Here is a 21046-nt window from a genome sequence, read left to right as displayed (position 1 = left end):
TCGGCCTCGCCGTCCCCTCGGCCGGTGCGCGCATGTGCGGGAGCCCGTGAAAAGTGCGCAAAATGGCCGCCCTTATCCAGGCTCAGACCCTGGAGCTGTTTTATGGCCTGCACCCGCTCTGCCTTGTGGGGGCTGTTGAAAGGCGTAGCGCTTAAAACTTTCGTTCACCTCGATGTCACAGTGACTGTCGAATTTGAGCAGGACTGTCTTGAACTTGGACTTGTCCTCACCTTCAGCGAATGTGAGGAAGATATGGATGTCGTGGTCCCCGGCCGTGGAGAGGAAGAGAGCAATCTTCCTGGCGTCTGAAGCAGCTTCCAGATCTGTAGCTTCGAGGTACAGTTAAAACCTTTGTTTAAAGATCTTCCAGTTTGCACCGAGGTTGCCGGTGATGCGGAGCGGCGGGGGAGGGCGGACGCTGTCCATACTACCGGATGGCTGATCGCTGGTTGAAGGCAGATTATTTGAGGGTAGGTCCATCAAACTCTAACATCACGTACTGGTACCATGATGTGTTGTGTATGCTGGGTCTGTGAGGACTGCGTTTACCAGAGCAGTAAGAGAGACAGGCTACCAACACTTGCAGAAGTACAACTCTATTTTATTTAACTATGAGCTGTTAAACATACTTGCACTGTGGGTCGACATTATGTTAGGTTGACTGAAGACCTATGGCTAACCTGACCAGACTATACTGCTAGCACATGGTAGATGTTCGTGTTACTGACTATGGGCTCTGTCTGTTTCAGAGGCTGCATCCCGAATGAACGGGAAAACTAGTGCCCTCTGGCTTTATAGTGACCGTGCCCTGTCTGGTGATTGGCTGCTGTGTTCTTTGTGTTGATTGGTCTTTCAGTGTGTCAGTCAGTGCGTGTCTATGCACCACCACATACTTGTATGTATATTATGACACCAATAATCAGGAAGCCAATTTAAATGAATTAAACACCAATTGACCGTCACTTTAAGTTGCCTTTGCCTCTGCTTTAGGGTTGGTGGGCAGGCCAATTGGCCAGTGGTTTTTACGTTTAAGCTGTAACCTCAATCCAGGGCAGGATGAAAGCTCAGGGCTAAAATAAAATTGACAAATGATCCTGGGGACAGAGGCCTGTGCTGCCTAGATGCTTGTGGCTCAGCTGTTCCATCAAGATTGATTTTTTGAGACTGATCTGCAGCAGCTGCCTCCCCCCACCCCCCGAAGGAGGACATTGGAAGTGAAAGCTCACACTCTCCCTTTTCTTGGCCCAGGCCTCTTCTCACCCTCCGTGGCAATGCTCGGTCTGTCTCAGTGCATGTTTCACTTTGCCTCACTGTCAGTTAGCAAGCCAGCGTGATCCCGTGTCAACTGCAGCCAGCAATACAGTCCACGCCCTTTCTGGACCTGCTGAATGCTTGTGCCTGACGGGTGAAAATGTGGACAATCAAGATTAAAATCGAAAATTCAAGGAAACCTTAATGTCCTGGAATAGTTGGGGAGCGGAGGGCTTTGTGATTAAATGGATTGTATAAATTGGAATCAATCAACTTTTGGCACGTCTTAAACACAAAACATACTAAGGATTATAAGATATGCTCCATGGGGACAATAGCAAACATCACATTACCTTAGTCTGCACTTGCGTCTTGATGTCTGAATGATGCAGTATCTGTTATGTGTGTAAAAGTAGTCATGGTAAGGCACGTCATGTGTGGTCACCTCTGCATCAATCAGGTAGTACAATCCAATCTGGTTCTCTTTACACAATATCTGTAACAATCCATAAATTTGTTTCAGCTATTCTTTAATGACCGAGTAAACAAAACTAACCAACTCTAGGTCAGCGACAAAACTGAAGAGCAAGTTCTCTGAAGGAAAAACCTGTTTGGTAAATTTTCAAGAAGACATGGGCAATGTCATGGATATTGTTAGGATTTGAAAGAAAAGAAAGAACTTGCCTGGATAGAGAGTCTTTCATGGCCTCAGCACCTCAAGTGTTTTACAGCCAACAATACTTTTCAAATATCATCATTGTTGTAACCATCGGGAATGTGCTAGCCAATATGTTCAGTACAAGTGCCAACACGAGGCAAGATAATGACCAGGTAATCTGTTTTTAAGATTTTGGTTGAGGGACAAATATTGGCGAGTACACTGGAAAGAGCTACTTTACTCTTCAAAATGATGTGGGGATGCTGGCGTTGGACTGGGGTGAGCACAGTAAGAAGTCTTACAACACCAGGTTAAAGTCCAACAGGTTTGATTCAAACACGAGCTTTCGGAGCGCACCTGAGGAAGGAGCTGCGCTCTGAAAGCTCGTGTTTGAATCAAACCTGTTGGACTTTAACCTGGTGTTGTAAGACTTCTTACTGTTACTCTTCAAAGATTGCAACTGTTATTGGAGGGGCAGACTTGGTTTAGCTTCTTATTCAAAAATGGCACCTGACAATGGAGATTCCTCTCGACTGCATTCACAGTGTCAGCCTAGATTATGTGCTTCAATCTCTGGAGTGGGACTCGCCCCACAATCCACTGACACATTAATCTATGTTTGTTGAGTCTATTAGCAATGCTCCAGTGATGCCCAATGTAAACTGAAAGAATAACACCTCATCTTCTGATTGGGCACGTTGGTTACAGTCTCCTGGATTCAACATAGAGTTCAACAATTTTGGACTGTGAAATTACCCCTCCCTTGATGTCCCCCCTCCTCTTTGTTTTTCAGTTCCCTTGGCTTGCCCCAACATAAACCTGCCCCTCCCCCACTTGGCGTCCTGAACCTTCTTGTTCAGCTTTGCTCCCACTAGGCACCAGCCCTTGTTCTCCTCTTAACACTTTCTGCTTTCTTCTTTTGCTACTGTTAGCGCTCATCAGTCCTTCCATTAACACTCTCTCTTCCCCCCCCCCCCCCCCCCCCCCCCACCCCTTGTCTGAAGTCCATGACAAATCTGTCAACCTCTCTTCTGTTCTGCAGAACGGTCACATGAAATTGAATCGTTAATTCTGTTGCTCCCTAAACAAATGCTGTTAGACCTGCTGAGTTTTTATTTTAGAATGAGCTTAAGGCGGCCCATATGGTGGTGTAATGTTCTTGTCGGATAGCCTGATTTATATTACACGAACACTTGTAGCTAAAGCTATAAACAATTTATTAACATTAACTTTGACAAATATATACAAAGCAACAGATGAATAACCGTATGAACATGCACAAGCAACCTCTCTCCCAGCTTCCCAGTCAGTCTGAGGTCACCTGACTCTAGCATTCACCTATACATTCATGAGACTCCTAGTGGTCAGTCGGTGAATTACAACACAACCATGGTATCACCACAGGCGGTCGACTGATGGCACGGCCGCGGTTTTACTCTCCACTGAACAGTCAGGCAATCCAACAATCAGTTTCCCCATCAGGTAGATTACACCAAGAACCTTCCTCACGTATTATATCCCTCAGTTATTGGCAAAATAAGTTTGTTTTTACAAGTATTTATTAGAAATTTGGTTAGTTTCCTTTTCCTCTTTGCTAAAGATTTCATCGGCAGTAATTTGCTGACTAACACGCTAAAGCTATAAACAATTTATTTAATTTCTTAACATTAACTGTGGGTCAACTATATACAAAACAACAGATGAAGAACATTATGAACAAGCACAAGGAACCTCTCGCTTCCAGCTCACCTGTATAGTACTCTTGAACAGTGAAATACCATACAGATGGCAGATTCAACACAGTTTCTTTAAAAATTAATCTTATGAGAAACAATCAAGTCCAAGTAGGTCAACGGGGCACTTACATACTTGATGCAACATCTAATCATACAGGTATATGTATCTATTATATATATATATATAAAATATATACACACCTGTTTTTCAGTTGCTGTTGAAAATTTGCCAATCAGAGGATTTGTGATGGTTATTATGTACTTCAGTGTCCTTGTCTGGTTCCCACTCACTGTTTTCTCCCATGGATCACTGACAAGATCTAGAGAAACAATTTTCCCCCTCACATTAAAATTCAATGCGCTACCATTTGTTTTCTTTTAAATCTGCACATATTTTAGAAATATTGAAAGTCATACAGCTAAATTTGCATGCCGAACAGAACCCTTGAATCAGAAGCTCTTGCTGTGGGATATATTCACTTGGCACAATGTGATGATTCAAAGATAATCAACCCAAAAGAGAATTGGATATATACCGGAAGAGGAAGATTCCATGGGGCAATAAGGAACGAGCAGGAGCATAGGGTAAACTGAAGCGCTCTTTCAAAGGGCTAGCAGAGACATGATAGGTTGAATAGTCTTGTTCTGCATTTCAAGGTTCAATGTATATGAGGCTAGCACGAGACATGATAGGTTGAATAGTCTTGTTCTGCATTTCAAGGTTCAATGTATATGTTTGGGGCCTTCCAGTGCCGAAGGAAACATGACAGCTTTGGAAAAGCTGCAATATATCTATGCATACAAGGAAGAAGAAAGATTTTCTATTGCACTTTTCAGGACCACTGAACATCTCAAAGCACTTCACAGCCAATGCAATACTTCTGAAGTGCAGTCACCATTGTAAATTAGTAAACACAGCAGACACTTTTGCACAAAGCAATCTCTTACAAACAACAGTGTGATAATGACCAGATCATCTGTTTTTGCGATGTTAATGACCTAATAATAGCCGGATTTCCTTTTCAATCTTTGTTTCAGATTTGTGGAAAGGGGATGCTTTCACAAACAGATTATCTTTGTCTACGGTAAGAGAGGGAATGATACCGAGTGTGATAAACTGATGGTTTTGTGGTTCTGGTTAAAGCAATGCTGGCTCAGTGTAAATGTAGGCAGTGCAGCCGCAGACCATTACAACAGAACATAGAACATAGAACACTACAGCGCAGTACGGGCCCTTCGGCCCTCGATGTTGCGCCGACCTGTGAAACCATCTGAAGCCTATCTGACCTACACTATTCCATTTTCATCCATATGTCTATCCAGTGACCACTTAAATGCCCTTAAAGTTGGCGAGTCTACTACTGTTGCAGGCAGGGCGTTCCACACCCCTACTACTCTCTGAGTAAAGAAACTGCCTCTGACATCTGTCCTATATCTATCACCCCTCAATTTAAAGCTATGTCCCCTCGTGTTGGTCATCACCATCCGAGGAAAAAGACTCTCACTGTCCACCCTATCTAACCCTCTGACTATCTTATATGTCTCTATTAAGTCACCTCTCAGCCTTCTCCTCTCTAACGAAAACAACCTCAATTCCCTGAGCCTTTCCTCGTAAGACCTTCCCTCCATACCAGGCAACATCCTAGTAAATCTCCTCTGACCCCTTTCCAAAGCTTCCACATCCTTCCTATAATGTGGTGACCAGAACTGCACGCAGTACTCCAGGGGCGGCCGCACCAGAGTTATGTACAGTTGCAGCATGACCTTGTGGTTCCGAAACTCAATCCCCCTGCTTATAAAGGCTAGCACACCATATGCCTTTTAACAGCCCTATTAACCTGGGTGGCAACTTTCAGGGATTTATGTACCTGGATGCCGAGATCTCTCTGTTCATCTACACTACCAAGAATCTTGCCATTAGCCCAGTACTCTGCATTCCTGTTACTCCTTCCACAGTGAACCACCTCACACTTTTCCGCATTAAACTCCATCTGCCACCTCTCAGCCCAGCTCTGCAACTTATCTATGTCCCTCTGTATCCTATAACATCCTTCAGCACTATCCACAACTCCACCAACCTTCGTGTCATCTGCAAATTTACTAACCCATCCTTCTACACCCTCTTCCAGGTCATTTATAAAAATGACAAACAGCAGTGGCCCCAAAACAGATCCTTGCGGTACACCACTAGTAACTGAACTCCAGGATGAACATTTGCCATCAACCACCACCCTCTGTCTTCTTTCAGCTAGCCAATTACTGATCCAAACCGCTAAATCATCTTCAATTCCATACTTCCTTATTTTCTGCAATAGCCTACCGTGGGGAACCTTATCAAACGCCTTACTGAAATCCATATACACCACATCAACAGCTTTACCCTGATCCACCTGTTTGGTCACCTTCTCAAAAAACTCAATAAGGTTTGTGAGGCATGACCTACCCTTCACAAAACCGTGTTGACTATCGCTAATCAACTTGTTCTTTTCAAGATGATTATAAACCCTATCTCTTATAACCTTTTCCAACATTTTACCCACAACCGAAGTAAGGCTCACAGGTCTATAATTACCAGGGTTGTCTCTACTCCCCTTCTTGAACAAGGGGACAACATTTGCTATCCTCCAGTCTTCCGGCACTATTCCTGTCGACAAAGACGACATAAAGATCAAGGACAAAGGCTCTGCAATCTCATCCCTGGCTTCCCAGAGAATCCTAGGATAAATCCCATCTGGCCCAGGGAACTTATCTATCCCCTGGATAGATAGGACTTATCTAGAACAGAATAGGCTCCAAAAGAGAACTAAAAGCAAATTATGTGGATGCTGGAATCTGAAACAAAAACAGAAAATACTGGACAGCCTCAGCAGGTCTGACAGCATCTGTGGGGAGAAACGGAAGCTAACATTCCAATTCTGGATGACTCTTTGTCAAAGCTAGAACTGGAAGTGGGGTCAGATTTATACTGTGGGGGGGTGGGGTGGTGGATCAATGGGGCTGGATAGAGGGCCAGTGATAGGGGAAGATGGATAAAGATGTTGAGGACAGAAGACAAAAGGAATGTAAATGGTGATGATTAAGGCTAAGAAGAGTGCCGATAGTGGAACATAACGAGATTAGAATGTGTGAATGGCAGAACAAAGGTGAGCAGTGCGTCAAAGGGCAACTAGGAACGGTTGGCCAAGTGGGGGGGGGGGAAGGGGAATGGTGAGGGAAAAACAGATCAAATGGAAGAAATTATTCTTTGAATGGAGGCTGGTGGAGAGACTAAAACACCGACTGGGTGACCGCTTTGTAGAACACTTCCAGTCTGTCCACAAGCAAGACCCAGACCTTCCTGTCGCTGCCATTTCAACTCCCCATCCTGCTCTCACGTCCACATGTCCGTCCTTGGCCTGCTGCAATGCTCCAGTGAAGCCCAGCGCAAACTGGAGGAACATCATCTCATCTTCCGATTAGGCAGGTTACAGCCTTCTGGACTTAACATTGGGTTCAACAGCTTCAGACTGTGAACACTCTCCTCCACCTTCACCCCATTTTTATTTCTATCAATTTATTTTCATTTCTTCCATTGATCCGTTTTCCCCTCACCATTGCCCCCCTCCCCCCACTCCACTTGGCCAACTGTTTCTAGTTGCCCTTTGACACACCTTTGTTCACACATTCTAATCTCTGATGTGCCACTATCATCACCCATCTTATTCTTAATCACCACCATTTACATTCCTTTTGTCTTCTGTCCTCAACATCTTTGTTAATCTCCACCTATCGCTGGTCCCCTATCCAGCGCCACAGCTCCACGCCCCCCACTATAGAATAAATCTGACCCCATTTCCAGTTGGCTGGAGCTTTGACAAAGAGTCGTCCAGACTCAGAACGTTAGCTCCCTTTTCTCCCCACAGATACTGTCAGCCCTTCTAATTTTGTTCAGTATTTTCTGTTTTCTTCCAAGAGGGAACTACTGCACTTCTATTCCTGCTTAATGAAGAGCATTACCGGATTTAGTTACCTGTAATTTTTCTTGTACGAATAAATTTCTGTATAAATGGCGAGTCAGTAAATAGAAGTTCAAACATCTTGTCTGCATTCATGTTGAATACTCTGTTAATGTAAAGTTTACCCTGAAGATCATTGCAAGGTGTCTTCCCTTCAGCTGCAGACAAACAAATTAAATTCACATAAGAACGATCTAACAAAATATTTTTAAAAATCTACTGTCCGAGTAGCATTTCATACTATTGTTTAGCCGTATTAGAAGCCTTACATATAGCACACACTTCATTGAGTATAGCATACAATTCCTGCAAAAAGTAAACCCCAAGTTTTATTCACCTCCAAGTCCAGCAATAGGTGGCACTGTTGCCCATTTCACCCAAACATATTCTTCAAGTAGGTGTTGCTATCAGCTTCCCAGTTCCATTTTCAAACAGGCCCACGGCCAAGAACCCTGCTTTACTTTGAGTAGAGATGAGAGTCTGGTAAAAGTGCTCTCATTTTAATGGAATTCAGGCTCTGGGTAAGTGTCCTATTTAAATTCCAAAGAGCACTGGTTCAAAACACAGGCTTTTCCTGCTGAATATAGGATCTGTCCTATGGTACTTTAAGGTTCAAAAGAGGGAATATTCTTTCTAAATAGAACATAACAGCGCAGTACGGGCCCTTCGGCCCTCGATGTTGCGCCGACCTGTGAAACCATCTGAAGCCTATCTGACCTACACTATTCCATTTTCATCCATATGTCTATCCAGTGACCACTTAAATGTCCCTTAAAGTTGGCGAGTCTACTACTGTTGCAGGCAGGGCGTTCCACACCCCTACTACTCTCTGAGTAAAGAAACTGCCTCTGACATCTGTCCTATATCTACCACCCCTCAATTTAAAGCTATGTCCCCTCGTGTTGGTCATCACCATCCAAGGAAAAAGACTCTCACTGTCCACCCTATCTAACCCTCTGACTATCTTATATGTCTCTATTAAGTCACCTCTCAGCCTTCTCCTCTCTAACGAAAACAACCTCAAATCCCTGAGCCTTTCCTCGTAAGACCTTCCCTCCATACCAGGCAACATCCTAGTAAATCTCCTCTGAACCCTTTCCAAAGCTTCCACATCCTTCCTATAATGTGGTGACCAGAACTGCACGCAGCACTCCAGGTGCGGCCGCACCAGAGTTATGTACAGCTGCAGGATGACCTCGTGGCTCCGAAACTCAATCCCCCTACTGATAAAGGCTAGCACACCATATGCCTTCTTAACAGCCCTATTAACCTGGGTGGCAACTTTCAGGGATTTATGTACCTGGGTGCCGAGATCTCTCTGTTCATCTACACTACCAAGAATCTTGCCATTAGCCCAGCACTCTGCATTCCTGTTACTCCTTCCAACGTGAACCACCTCTCACTTTTCCGCATTAAACTCCATCTGCCACCTCTCAGCCCAGCTCTGCAGCTTATCTATGTCCCTCTGTAACCTATAACATCCTTCAGCACTATCCACAACTCCACCGACCTTCGTGTCATCTGCAAATTTACTAACCCATCCTTCTACACCCTCTTCCAGGTCATTTATAAAAATGACAAACAGCAGTGGCCCCAAAACAGATCCTTGCGGTACATCACTAGTAACTGAACTCCAGGATGAACATTTGCCATCAACCACCACCCTCTGTATTTTTCTTTTAGCCCACCCCCAAACTATCTGAAATGGTAACACAACAGTGTAGAAATCAGCTAATCAGATAGCGCTGAATGTGACTGGTCCTCCATTGTCGTGTACATTGACACTGCCGAGATTCACAATACACAACTAACAGTCACCTGCTGAAGATGGTGAATGAAGGAAATACAGCTGAAAACACACATTTGAAAAAAATGAAGACCAATACAAAATTTAAGAGCCACCAGTCCCTCTTCTTTTTCAATTGTGTTTTAAATCAATCCCCAATACATTTTTCATACCTTCATGTACAATATTGGATGCATCTGTCCTCTCTGTGGGTAGATCTTCATTGTCATTATGGTCTAAACAAGAAGACAATGACCTGGTCGAAACTCTGTTGCTTTTCCTTTCAGACGTAGCAAGGGGCTGACTTGGTTCCAGATTCTCAGCTCGGACTTCTCTGGGGGACTGAACAGAGATTTAATACCTTTCAGCAACACTATACTCTCATTGCCTGCCAATGAAATCCCCTTTGATAAACATCACGCAAGCCTTGTTGTCCAAATATTTTTTCAGAAGACTGTACCTTTTCTTTCTTACATGGAACAGACTACAGAGAGTCAATTGATGCTGTTGGTGAAAATGACAGAAGTGATCTTAGCTAATAAAAATGTTGAAAACTACAGAAAACAATTTTCTACGTGACTGGGGTCTCGGACGAAGCAATTCACGGACTTTCTCGCGCGAAAGAAAGCAACGAAATGCTGCTGATGAGGGGGTGGAAAATTAAATATTATTAAACAATGGATACCGCAGAGTGGACGGCAGTGATTAGCACTATTGCTTCACAGCGCCTGGGTTCCGGGTTCGATTCCCAGCTTGGGTCACTCTCTGTGTGGATTCTGCACGTTCCCCCCGTGTCTGCGTGGGTTTCCTCCGGGTGCTCCGGTTTTCTTCCGTAAGTCCCGAAAGACATTCTGTTAGGTGAATTGGACATTCTGAATTCTCCCTCTGTGTACCTGAACAGGAGCCGGAGTGTGGCAACTAGGGGATTTTCACAGTAACTTCATTGCCGTGTTAATGTAAACCTACTTGTGATGCTAATAAAGATTATTATTATAACCATTAGCCATCCATTCCTAGCCTGTGAAACAGACAGCTAACAATTAATAATTGGGAACAGGGAGAACCAAAGGTCTCCAGACTTCAACCCTGATAGATAATCATCCTCAGCGCTGGCTAACCCACCCTCAGCGCTGGCTAACCCACCCTCAGCGCTGGCTAACCCACCCTCAGCGCTGGCTAACCCACCCTCAGCGCTGGCTAACCCACCCTCAGCGCTGGCTAACCCACCCTCAGCGCTGGCTAACCCACCCTCAGCGCTGGCTAACCCACCCTCAGCGCTGGCTAACCCACCCTCAGCGCTGGCTAACCCACCCTCAGCGCTGGCTAACCCACCCTCAGCGCTGGCTAACCCACCCTCAGCGCTGGCTAACCCACCCATCTATGTTGGGACACCATTTCTTCATGAACCATGGTCGAAAATTTAATTCATGGATGTCCATTTGTGCCTCAAAAATGATTGGCAATGGCGGGATTTGAAAAGTAAAAGGTATAATTTTAAAGATTGGGCAGGAGCAACGGAAACTATGTGAACGTACGCTTAAATTATTGAAGGTGGCAAGACAGGTTGAGAGAGCGATTGATAAAGCATATGGCATCATTATACAATGAAGTTGGGGCTGTTTTCCTTTGAAAAATGAAGGTAAAGAGATTTGTTGTGAGCACTGCTGCCTAACAGCGCAAGGGACCCATGTTCAATTCCAGCCTCGAGTGACTCTCTGTGTGGCATTTGCACGTTCTCCCTGTGTCTGCGTATACTCAGTGTGCTCCGATTTCCTTCCACAGTCCAAAGGTGTGCAGGTGAGGTGGATTGGCCATGCTAAAATTTCCCCTTAGGATCCAAAGATGTGGTTAACCGGGGCTAGGTGGATAGTGTGGGGGTGTGGACCTAGGCAGGATGCTCTTTTGGAGGGTTGGTGAAAACTTGATGGGTCGAATGGCCTCCTTTTGCACTGTAGGGATTCTATGGTAATTTAAAATTATGAGGGGTCTGGCCAGAGTAGATAGGGAGAACCCGAGAGTGTGGTGGAAGCATTCAGAATAAATTGAATTATCGGAAAAGGAACAATGTGCTGGGCTACACCAAGAAAGCACGGGGAATGGTACGAGGTGAAATGCTCCTTCAGTGCAGGCATGATGGGCTGAATGGCCTTCTTCAGAGCTGTAACCTCAATATTGCCTCAAATGATGCTGCAGTTGAATTAGTGGAGTGAAACTCACAGCAATGTATCCTGCAAAATAATAAACAATAAAACATACATCCACAGAATTGAACACACTGGCAGAAAATACCCTGACAAAAATTATTACAGACTAAACTACACAGTCACATGCCACACCAACAGAAGCCTCCCAAAGACAAACTTATAGTGTGCGCTGCAAACCCACATAAAGGAACAGACCTCTGCACATTCAAATGCTTTTTTAGAAATCCCACAAAATGTTTACATTTACCAGTCACCAAATCCACAATATATTACATAGAATTTACAGTGCAGAAGGAGGCCATTCGGCCCATCGAGTCTGCACCGGCTCTTGGAAAGAGCATCCTACCCAAGGTCAACACCTCCACCTTATCCCCATAACCCAGTAACCCCACCCAACACTAAGGGCAATTTTGGACACTAAGGGCAATTTAGCATGGCCAATCCACCTAACCTGCACATCTTTGGACTGTGGGAGAAAACCGGAGCACCCGGAGGAAACCCACGCACACACGGGGAGGTTGTGCAGACTCCGCACAGACAGTGACCCAAGCCGGAATCGAACCTGGGACCCTGCAGCTGTGAAGCGATTGTGCTATCCACAATGCTACCGTGCTGCCCCACAATGCTACCGTGCTGCCCCTATGTCAGTCTAATTGATCAGATACTAAAACATTATAATGTATCCTGACTATAATGTATCCTGACTTACTATAAGCAATGAGAGGGCTATTAGTATTAAAAATAAACTCAGTCCATCAGAAATATAAAGTACTATTGTGGACCAAACCGATTATATGACTCCAGATGCCTTTGCCATTGGTGAGCTTTGGGCAAGGGGAGGCAGTGTCACTGGACTAAAAATGCAGAGATCTAAGGCAAATCTTCTGGGGACCCAGGTTTGAATTAAATAACATTCTGGAATTAAAAGTCTAACGATGATCAAATTGTGGTAAAAACCCATCTGGTTCACCAATGTCCTTTAGGGAGGGAAATCTGCCTCCCCTTACCTGGTCTGGCCTACGTGTGACTTCAGAAATGTCATTTACTATTGAAATACCCTCTGAAATAACCTTGCAAGCTATCAGTTCAAGGGGCAATGAGGGATGGGCAATAAATGCTGGCCAAGCCAGCGACACCCACATCCCCTGAACAAATTTAAAAAGGCAGACTTCCGGTTGCAGAATATAGGGGAAGAGCTTGTGGTGTTGCTCCACACAATCCTTTTTACAAGATTTTTCTTAATACGACAGTATATTGTTATTTTCAGCTGCAAAAATTAATTTAAAACACGCAAGGATAAAGATACCCCTGCCGAGATGGCTACAGCGAAGATAGCGGCCGGCTCCACCACGTTCCTCACAACCAAGACTCTGAGTGACATTCTGTTCACTGAGTTTGACAAATCCCAATGAAGTTTGGCTCTGGAGCTGAAGAATTAATTGGAAGAATCAGTGGGTCCTATTCGGTCCTCCCTCAACACCATTCATTTAGCTGCGGACACTCATGCCAGCACTCTGACCGACAACGAGATGGCAGCAATCCATCGTCACAAAGCTGCTTTTTCAGTGGGCAAAGGAGCACCGTAATGTTACGGACCAGGGACAATCAATCAGGATCTACCGACACAAGAGTGTAGGCCTGGCAAGGAGGCATGCAGCATTTAACAACATTAAGTCCACATTGTACAAGGGAATTAGCTTTGGGCTGATTCACCCTGACTGGCTCTGCATCAGATTTAACAGGGACAATCACTTCTTCAACACACCAGGTGAGACAGACTCTTTCCTTCTAACATGCATACTTAGTTCTTGATGGGCTGGATTTGATTCGTAGTTTTATTAAGTTAAACATTTATTATCGCACTATTTGGTTTTTGTCTTAATGGTTTGGGAGTGTGGTGATTGTTCCGGGATGGAGAGAAGTGGGAGGGATTTCCTGTGATGACAGTAATCAAAGACCTTTTTGTATTTGGCCATTTTCATTATGAAATGGATCCTCTTGGCTTTGATTTCTTATCCAGCCAATTTACTAACCCTTTTATAAAGCCTACCTTTACGTATGACTAGTTCAGGCGGTTAGGGTGGTATGGGGCTCTCGATCAGATTAGCCACACAGAATGTTAGGGGGTTAAATGTCCTGGTAAACCATTCCAAAGTGCTTTCACATCAAGAGCCATAACACTTATGTTGTATTTTCAAGAAACTCATCTTCGTGCTAGAGATCACATAAAGCATGTGTTGGCCATGTGTTTCACTCCAGCTTTAACGGCAGAGCGAGGGGCTCGGCAATTTTGATTAACAAAAGTCTACAGTTCTCCCCAGACTCTGGTGGACGTCATACAATAGTTAATGGCGCACTTTTTGAAACCCCTGTAGTTTCGGTGACCATCTACACCCCTAACTGGGACAATACAAAATATACAACATCACTTCTATCTTCCCTTCCTAATCTCGATACCCAGCACCTTTTTTTTCAGAGGGGATCTAAACCGTGTTCTAGATCCAAAGCTGGATCGCTCAAGTCCAAAGACTTTTGCCCTCACCAGCATTTCCAAGGCTCTTTCCACCTTATGACAAGTGGGTTGTGTGGAGCCTTGGACATTTCCTCCATCCGGTCACAAAGGATGTTGCCTATTTCTCTCATGTCCACTGTGTGTGGTAGTATGACTAGGGACATTACGGTACCTGGGAGTGTGAGCTGCCATTGGTGCAGAGGGCTCACTGCCCATTGGCCCAAGTAACGTGTTCTCTGTATTCTTATTGGTCGAGAGGAATGTAGCTCCGCCTACAAGGTGGGGTATAAGAACTCGTGTTCCCCAGCAGCCAGGCCATTTCTGTACTTCTGCTGCCGGGCTCACTTCTTGCTGATTAAAGCCTTTCGATTCGGACTTCACCTACGTTTCGTGCCCATTAATTGTGCATCACTGTGCTTACGCACGTATCGACTATTTTTTGGACAGAACTCTTCTTTCCACAATTTAAACTGCCAAGTATTCTGTATTAGTTATAACAGACCACACGACCCACTACCTTGATCTGGCTCTTGCGTCAAAGCTAATGGTCGGCCTCCATGGAGGGGGTGGAGTTGCATTGCAGTTCCATTTTATTGGGAGTGGATTGGCATTGTGTTTTTGTATCATTGGGGATGGAGTTGCATTGTGGTTCGGTATTATTGGGGATGGAGTTGCATTGCAGTTCCATTTTATTGGGGATGGAGTTGCATTGTGTTTTTGTATCATTGGCGATGGGGTTGCATTGTGGTTCTGTATTATTGGGGGTGGAGTTGCATTGTGGTTCTGTGTTATTGGGGGTGGAGTTGCATTGTGTTTCTGTATCATTGGGGGTGGAGTTGCATTGCAGTTCCATTTTATTGGGAATGGAGTTGCATTGTGTTTCTGTATCATTGGCGATGGGGTTGCATTGTGGTTCTGTATTATTGGGGGTGGAGTTGCATTGTGTTTCTGTATTATTGGGAGTGGGGTTGCATTGGGGTTCTGTCTTATTGGGAGTGGAGAAGCATTGTGGTTCTGTATTATTGGGGGTGGAGTTGCATTGTGTTTCTGTATTATTGGGGGTGGAGTTGCATTGTGGTTCTGTATTATTGGGAGCGGGGTTGCATTGGGGTCTGTGTTATTGGGAGTGGAGAAGCATTGTGGTTCTGTATTATTGGGAGTGGGGTTGCATTGTGGTTCTGTGTTATTGGGAGTGGAGTTGCATTGTGTTTCTGTATTATTGGGAATGGAGTTGTATGGTGTTTCTGTATCATTGGGGATGTGGTTGCATTGTGGTTCTGTATTATTGGGGATGGGGTTGCATTGTGGTTCTGTATTATTGGGGATGGAGTTGCATTGTGTTTCTGTATTATTGGCGATGGGGTTGCATTGTGGTTCTGTATTATTGGGGATGGAGTTGCATTGTGGTTCTGTATTATTGGGGATGGAGTTGCATTGCGGTTCTGTATTATTGGGAATGGAGTTGCATTTTGGTTCTGTATTATTGGCGATGGGGTTGCCTTGTGGTTCTATATTATTGGGGATGGGGTTGCATTGTGTTTCTGTATTATTGGGGATGGAGTTGCATTGTGGTTCTGTATTATTGGCGATGGGGTTGCATTGCGGTTCTGTATTATTGGGCATGGAGTTGCATTTTGGTTCTGTATTATTGGGGGTGGAGTTGCATTGTGTTTCTGTATTATTGGGAATAGAGTTGCATTGCGGTTCTGTATTATTGGGGATGGAGTTGCATTATGTTTCTGTATTATTGGGAGTGGAGTTGCATTGCGGTTCTGTATTATTGGAAGTGGGGTTGCATTATGGTTCTCTATTATTGGGGATGGGGTTGCATTGTGGTTCTGTATTATTGGGGATGGGGTTGCATTGTGGTTCTGTATTATTGGGAATGGAGTTGCACTGTGGTTCTGTTATTGGGAGTGGAGTTGCATTATGGTTCTGTATTATTGGAAGTGGGTTTGCATTATGATTCTGTATTATTGGGGATGGAGTTGCATTGTGGTTCTGTATTATTGGGGATGGAGTTGCATTGTGGTTCTGTATTATTGGGGATGGGGTTGCATTGTGTTTCTGTATTATTGGGGGTGGAGTTGCATTGTGTTTCTGTATTATTGGGAATGGAGTTGCATTGTGTTTCTGTATTATTGGGGATGGGGTTGCATTGTGGTTCTGTATTATTGGCGATGTAGTTGCATTGTGTTTCTGTATTATTGGGAATGGAGTTGCATTGCGGTTCTGTATTATTGAGGATGGGGTTGTATTGTGTTTCTGTATTATTGGGGATGGGGTTGCATTGTGGTTCTATATTATTGGGGATGGGGTTGCATTGTGTGTCTGTATTATTGGGGATGGGGTTGCATTGTGGTTCTGTATTATTGGGGATGGAGTTGCATTGTGTTTCTGTATTATTGGGAGTGGAGTTGTATGGTGTTTTGTATTATTGGGAGTGGAGTTGTATGGTGTTTCTGTATTATTGGGGATGGGGTTGCATTGTGGTTCTGTATTATTGGCGATGGAGTTGCATTGTGTTTCTGTATTATTGGGAATGGAGTTGTATGGTGTTTCTGTATTATTGGGGGTGGGGTTGCATTTTGTTTCTGTATTATTAGGGATGGGGTTGCATTGAGGTTCTGAATTATTGGGGATGGGGTTGCATTGTGTTTCTGTATTATTGGGGATGGGGTTGTATTGTGGTTCATTACCCTTATTGAATATCTTGGAAAATTGCGTTCCCCTGGTAATATTGTGCTGAATATCATTATAATGTTGCTCACCTGAATATGGGAAGACTGCAAAGACAATGAGCGGCAGGGTGGCACAGTGGTCAGCACTGTTGCTTCACAGCACAAGGTTCTCAGGTTCAATTCCCGGCTTGCGTCACTCTCCTGTGTTTGCGTGTATTTCCTCCGGCTGCTCCGGTTTACTCCCACAAGTCTTGACAGACATGCTTGTAAGGTAAATTGGACATTCTGAATTCTCCAGCTGTGTACCTGAACAGGCGCCGGAATGTGGCGACTAGGGGATTTTCACAGTAACTTAATTGCAGTGTTACTGTAAGCCTACTTGTGACACTAATAAAAATTACTATTAAGGGCGGCACAGTGGTTAGCACTGCTGCCTCACGTCACCAAGGTCCCGGGTTTAATCACGGCCCTGGTCTCTGTCTGTGTGGAGTTCGCACATTCGCCCCGTGTTTGCGTGGGTCTCACCCCACAACCCAAAAGATGTGCAGTGAGGTTGATTGGCCACGCTAAATTGCCTTTTAATTGAAAAAAATAATTGGGTGCTGTAAATTTAAAAAATATATACATTATTATTAAAAGGCTTCACAGAATCTCTGGTTTTGCCTTCTGTGTTGACTCAGTGGCCCAAGCCTCCCAAGGTCCTTTATCATTACTGTGGCTACCAGAGCAGGTCAAAAGCCAGGAGTCCTACGGCGAGTAACTCATCTCTGATCCACCCCGCAAAGCCTGTCCAGCTGTCTACAAGACACAAGTTACGAATGTAATGGAATACTCTCCACTTGCTTGGATGAGCGCAGCTCCAACAACACTCAAGAAGCTTAACACCATCCAGGACAAAGAAGCCCTCTTGATGGTAACCATCCACAAACATTCAATCCTTCCAGCATCGACGATATGTAGCAGCCGTGTGCACCATCAAAAGACGCTCTGTAGGAACTCACCAAGGTTCCGTGGGCAGCACTTTCCAATCCCACGACCACAACCTAGAAGGACAAGGGCAGCAGATACCTGGCAACACCACCACCTGGAGGTTCCTCTCGAAGTCACTCGCCACCCTGACATGGACATATATCGTTGTTCCTTCACTGTCGCTGGGGCAACATCCTGGAACTCCCTCCCTAACAGCAATGTTGGTGTATCTACATCTCAGGGACTGCAGCGGTTCAAGAAGGCAGCTCACTCCCACCTTCTGAAGGGCAACTAGGAATAGGCAATAAATACTGGCCTAACCAGCGACGTCCACATTCCATTAAAATTATATATTTTTAAAAAAGCTCCCTTTCTTTCACCTGATATTCTGCTGTTCCCTTACTTTGGCGTTTGGTAGTAGTTGATCAGAGCATAATTGTAGACGGTTTGAGAGTCTGAACAAACTGCGTTGGCTGGTATAATTTGTTGAGGACCTTAATGTCGGATTTAATTGATCAGCTACTGGTGACACGATATGGTAAAATACTGATGGAAAAAATACACATTGACCCTGCTAGTTTCTGGCGACTGATCTCCCCTGCATTTCACTATGCTAATTTAATCAATTTTAATATACATTTTATCATAGAATTTACAGTGCAGAAGGAGGCCATTCAGTCCATCGAGTCTGCACTGGCTCTTGGAAAGAGCACTCTACCCAAGGTCAACACCTCCACCCTATCCCCATAACCCAGTAACCCCACCCAACACCAAGGGCAATTTTGGACACTAAGGGCAATTTATCATGGCCAATCCACATAACCTGCACATCTTTGGACTGTGGGAGGAAACCGGAACACCCGGAGGAAACCCACGCAGACACGGGGAGGATGTGCAGACTCCGCACAGACAGTGACCCAAGCCGGAATCGAACCTGCGACCCTGGAGCTGTGAAGCAATTGTGCTAACCACTGTGCTACCGTGCTGCCGGAGAAGAACTTAAGTTTTAAAGACAAAAAAACAAATGAACTGTCGGCAGATGTAAACATTTTGAGTGATGGAGTCAAATTAGCAACTGGCAGATGAAAACGTTAGAAAGTAAAAAAAAATAACCAGAGGACAAGCATAATGGAAGTTAAAAAATCCTACCACTGCTGATGCATTATCCTGGATAGCAACCGAAGGATGTACAAGTGAAGAGTCTCCAAACTGTAGTGGTGCACTTGAATCTTGAGCATGTGAATCGGTGCAAATTGTTTTGGATGCATTCGGTTGCTCTCTATCATTATAGTCACTGCATGTGGTTCTCCCCATAGTTCTAGAAAATATATATGAAAACATTACACCATGCAAGTTGAAATGCTGTACATTCCTAAATTTCTCGATTCAGAAATAAATAACTTAAAATATGATTATAACATAAATATACCATAGGCGTGATTCTCCGCTTGCCGATGCAGATTTCATAATCAGCAATTGGGCAAGGAATCCATTTCGCCCCCTCCCAAGCGGCGTCACGGGGTGTACGCCGCACGCTGTTCGGACGGCCCTGAAGGCCCTTTCCCAATGCTCCGCCCCCAATGGGCCGAGTTCCTGACCGCGCGGTTGACTCATGGTCTCAGCGGTCGGGAGCGCAGGTGGCGGCTGCGGACTGTGACCAGCACTGCCACAATTGGGTGGGAGCCGTGCTGCTGGCCAGGGGGGCCTCACCGAGGGCACGGGGGCCTGATGCGGGGTGGCCCGGGGATGTCCAGGGGGGCACTATCTGGCAGGTCAGGATCGCGCACGGCCGGCACCCTGTTGTACATCGCGACCGCTGCAGGTCGTCGCCGTGCGCATGCATAGCCATGGACCTGGCAATTCTCCGGCTGTTTATTTTGTGATGGCCGTGCATTTTACGTGGCGTGGCTGCTAGCCCCTCACCAGTCAGAGGGTCAGTGCTGGGGCCCAGACGATTTTTTCATTGTAAAACTAGATACTTCCTCCGGACATAGCCTCAAAAATCAAAGAATCCAGCCCCATGTCTTTCTACTTGTCTCCTGCTCACTGATTTTCCTGCTAGCTGCCTCTTCTGCTCACTGCCCCAACCCAGCCACATGCAGATTCCCCCTCTTCTCCTCTCCCTCTTTCTTACCATTTCCATCACTGTGAGTGTGAGGGCTTGTCAAAGGACAGAGAGAAGAAGGAAACGAGCCAGAGAGCGAGAAGAGCTGCGAGCAGGAGTGCCAAAGGGCAGGAGAAGCAGCAAGCAGAAGGAACGTGACCAGCGTGCAAGATATGGCGAGGGAGAGGTGGAAAGCGGAAGGGTTTGGGGTGCAGAGGTGGAAAGCAGGAGGGACAGCTTCAATCAGGTCACGTAATGTTAAATTGGCCTTGGTATGAACCATGCTAAAAATAGAAATCTAATTCTAAGGGCTCATTATATACACAATGTTAAAACAGAATCATTTAAAACAGTGCAACTAAAAATGGGGACTTACTCTACATTATTCTGGATTCAATATTTTAATTTTGTTTCAACAATAAAACCCAGTGAAATTTTAAACATTGAATCCTTTAAGATTCAACTTCAGCAGAGGTGTTTCATTCAGTATTTTAGCACTACAAAGTTACATTTCTCTCTGTGGTCTGATAGGACAAGTAGGCTTCTAGTAATTCACTGTAAAAACAATTTAGTTCATTACAGTTAAGCAGCTAGTTATGGGTGATTAAACTTGAATAGCAAGCCTCTCATTGTCCCCAAGACAAACTCAGTAAAATGAAAGGTAAATAAGCACACAATTAAAAAAAATCATGGCATTCTGGTGACCTACCAGGGCCTCGCGCTTAGGCCCGATTAAAATTGCCCATTTTAAATTAAAGAATTGGGCACTTTCAAACAAACCAAAGTCACTCCAGCACAGCCTCATGGGAATTCAGAGTTCTAATACACTAAGAGGTCAGACAGCATGCCAAGACATATCCGGACCTACCCTGTCAATCGGCCATCAAGAGATAATCGATCCGCTTGATATGCACCGGCCTATTGTTGTAAACCCAGGCCGGGCCAGACTGTAGGGCACCTGGAGTTATCACCATCACCTTATTTGACAAGGTGTACGTGCAATCACAGCCATTGGAGATGGACTCTTGGGACGGGCTCAGGTTACCTGTCAATTGGGCATCAATCGGATCACTGGACACTAAAACTCCCCTTTTGATACCCCATTAGCAAAAGGCCACAGGAAGAGGTAAAAGGGCGTGAAGCCAAAGGG

At 44.9% G+C, this 21046-nt stretch overlaps 1 protein-coding gene across 8 annotated transcripts in view; it reads right to left on the bottom strand.

Annotated features, from left to right (window-relative positions):
* The window catches only part of gramd1c (GRAM domain containing 1c), a 101671-nt gene that overhangs the window by 26819 nt on the left and 53806 nt on the right, over window positions 1-21046 (bottom strand). For all 8 annotated transcript variants that reach the window (XM_038818386.1, XM_038818384.1, XM_038818387.1 and 5 more), the window contains 5 exons: window positions 18942-19110; window positions 9600-9768; window positions 7655-7798; window positions 3847-3965; window positions 1605-1747 (listed from right to left, as the gene is read on the bottom strand). In XM_038818386.1, the coding sequence (XP_038674314.1) occupies window positions 1605-1747; window positions 3847-3965; window positions 7655-7798; window positions 9600-9768; window positions 18942-19110 (744 nt within the window). The remainder of the gene's footprint in view (window positions 1-1604; window positions 1748-3846; window positions 3966-7654; window positions 7799-9599; window positions 9769-18941; window positions 19111-21046) is intronic.

This window comes from Scyliorhinus canicula, chromosome 14 (genome assembly GCF_902713615.1).
Source record: "Scyliorhinus canicula chromosome 14, sScyCan1.1, whole genome shotgun sequence".
NCBI classification, from domain to species: Eukaryota; Metazoa; Chordata; class Chondrichthyes; order Carcharhiniformes; family Scyliorhinidae; genus Scyliorhinus; species Scyliorhinus canicula.
The sequence above is the reverse complement of the archived record's forward strand: the minus strand, read 5'-3'. Positions and strand labels throughout refer to the sequence as shown.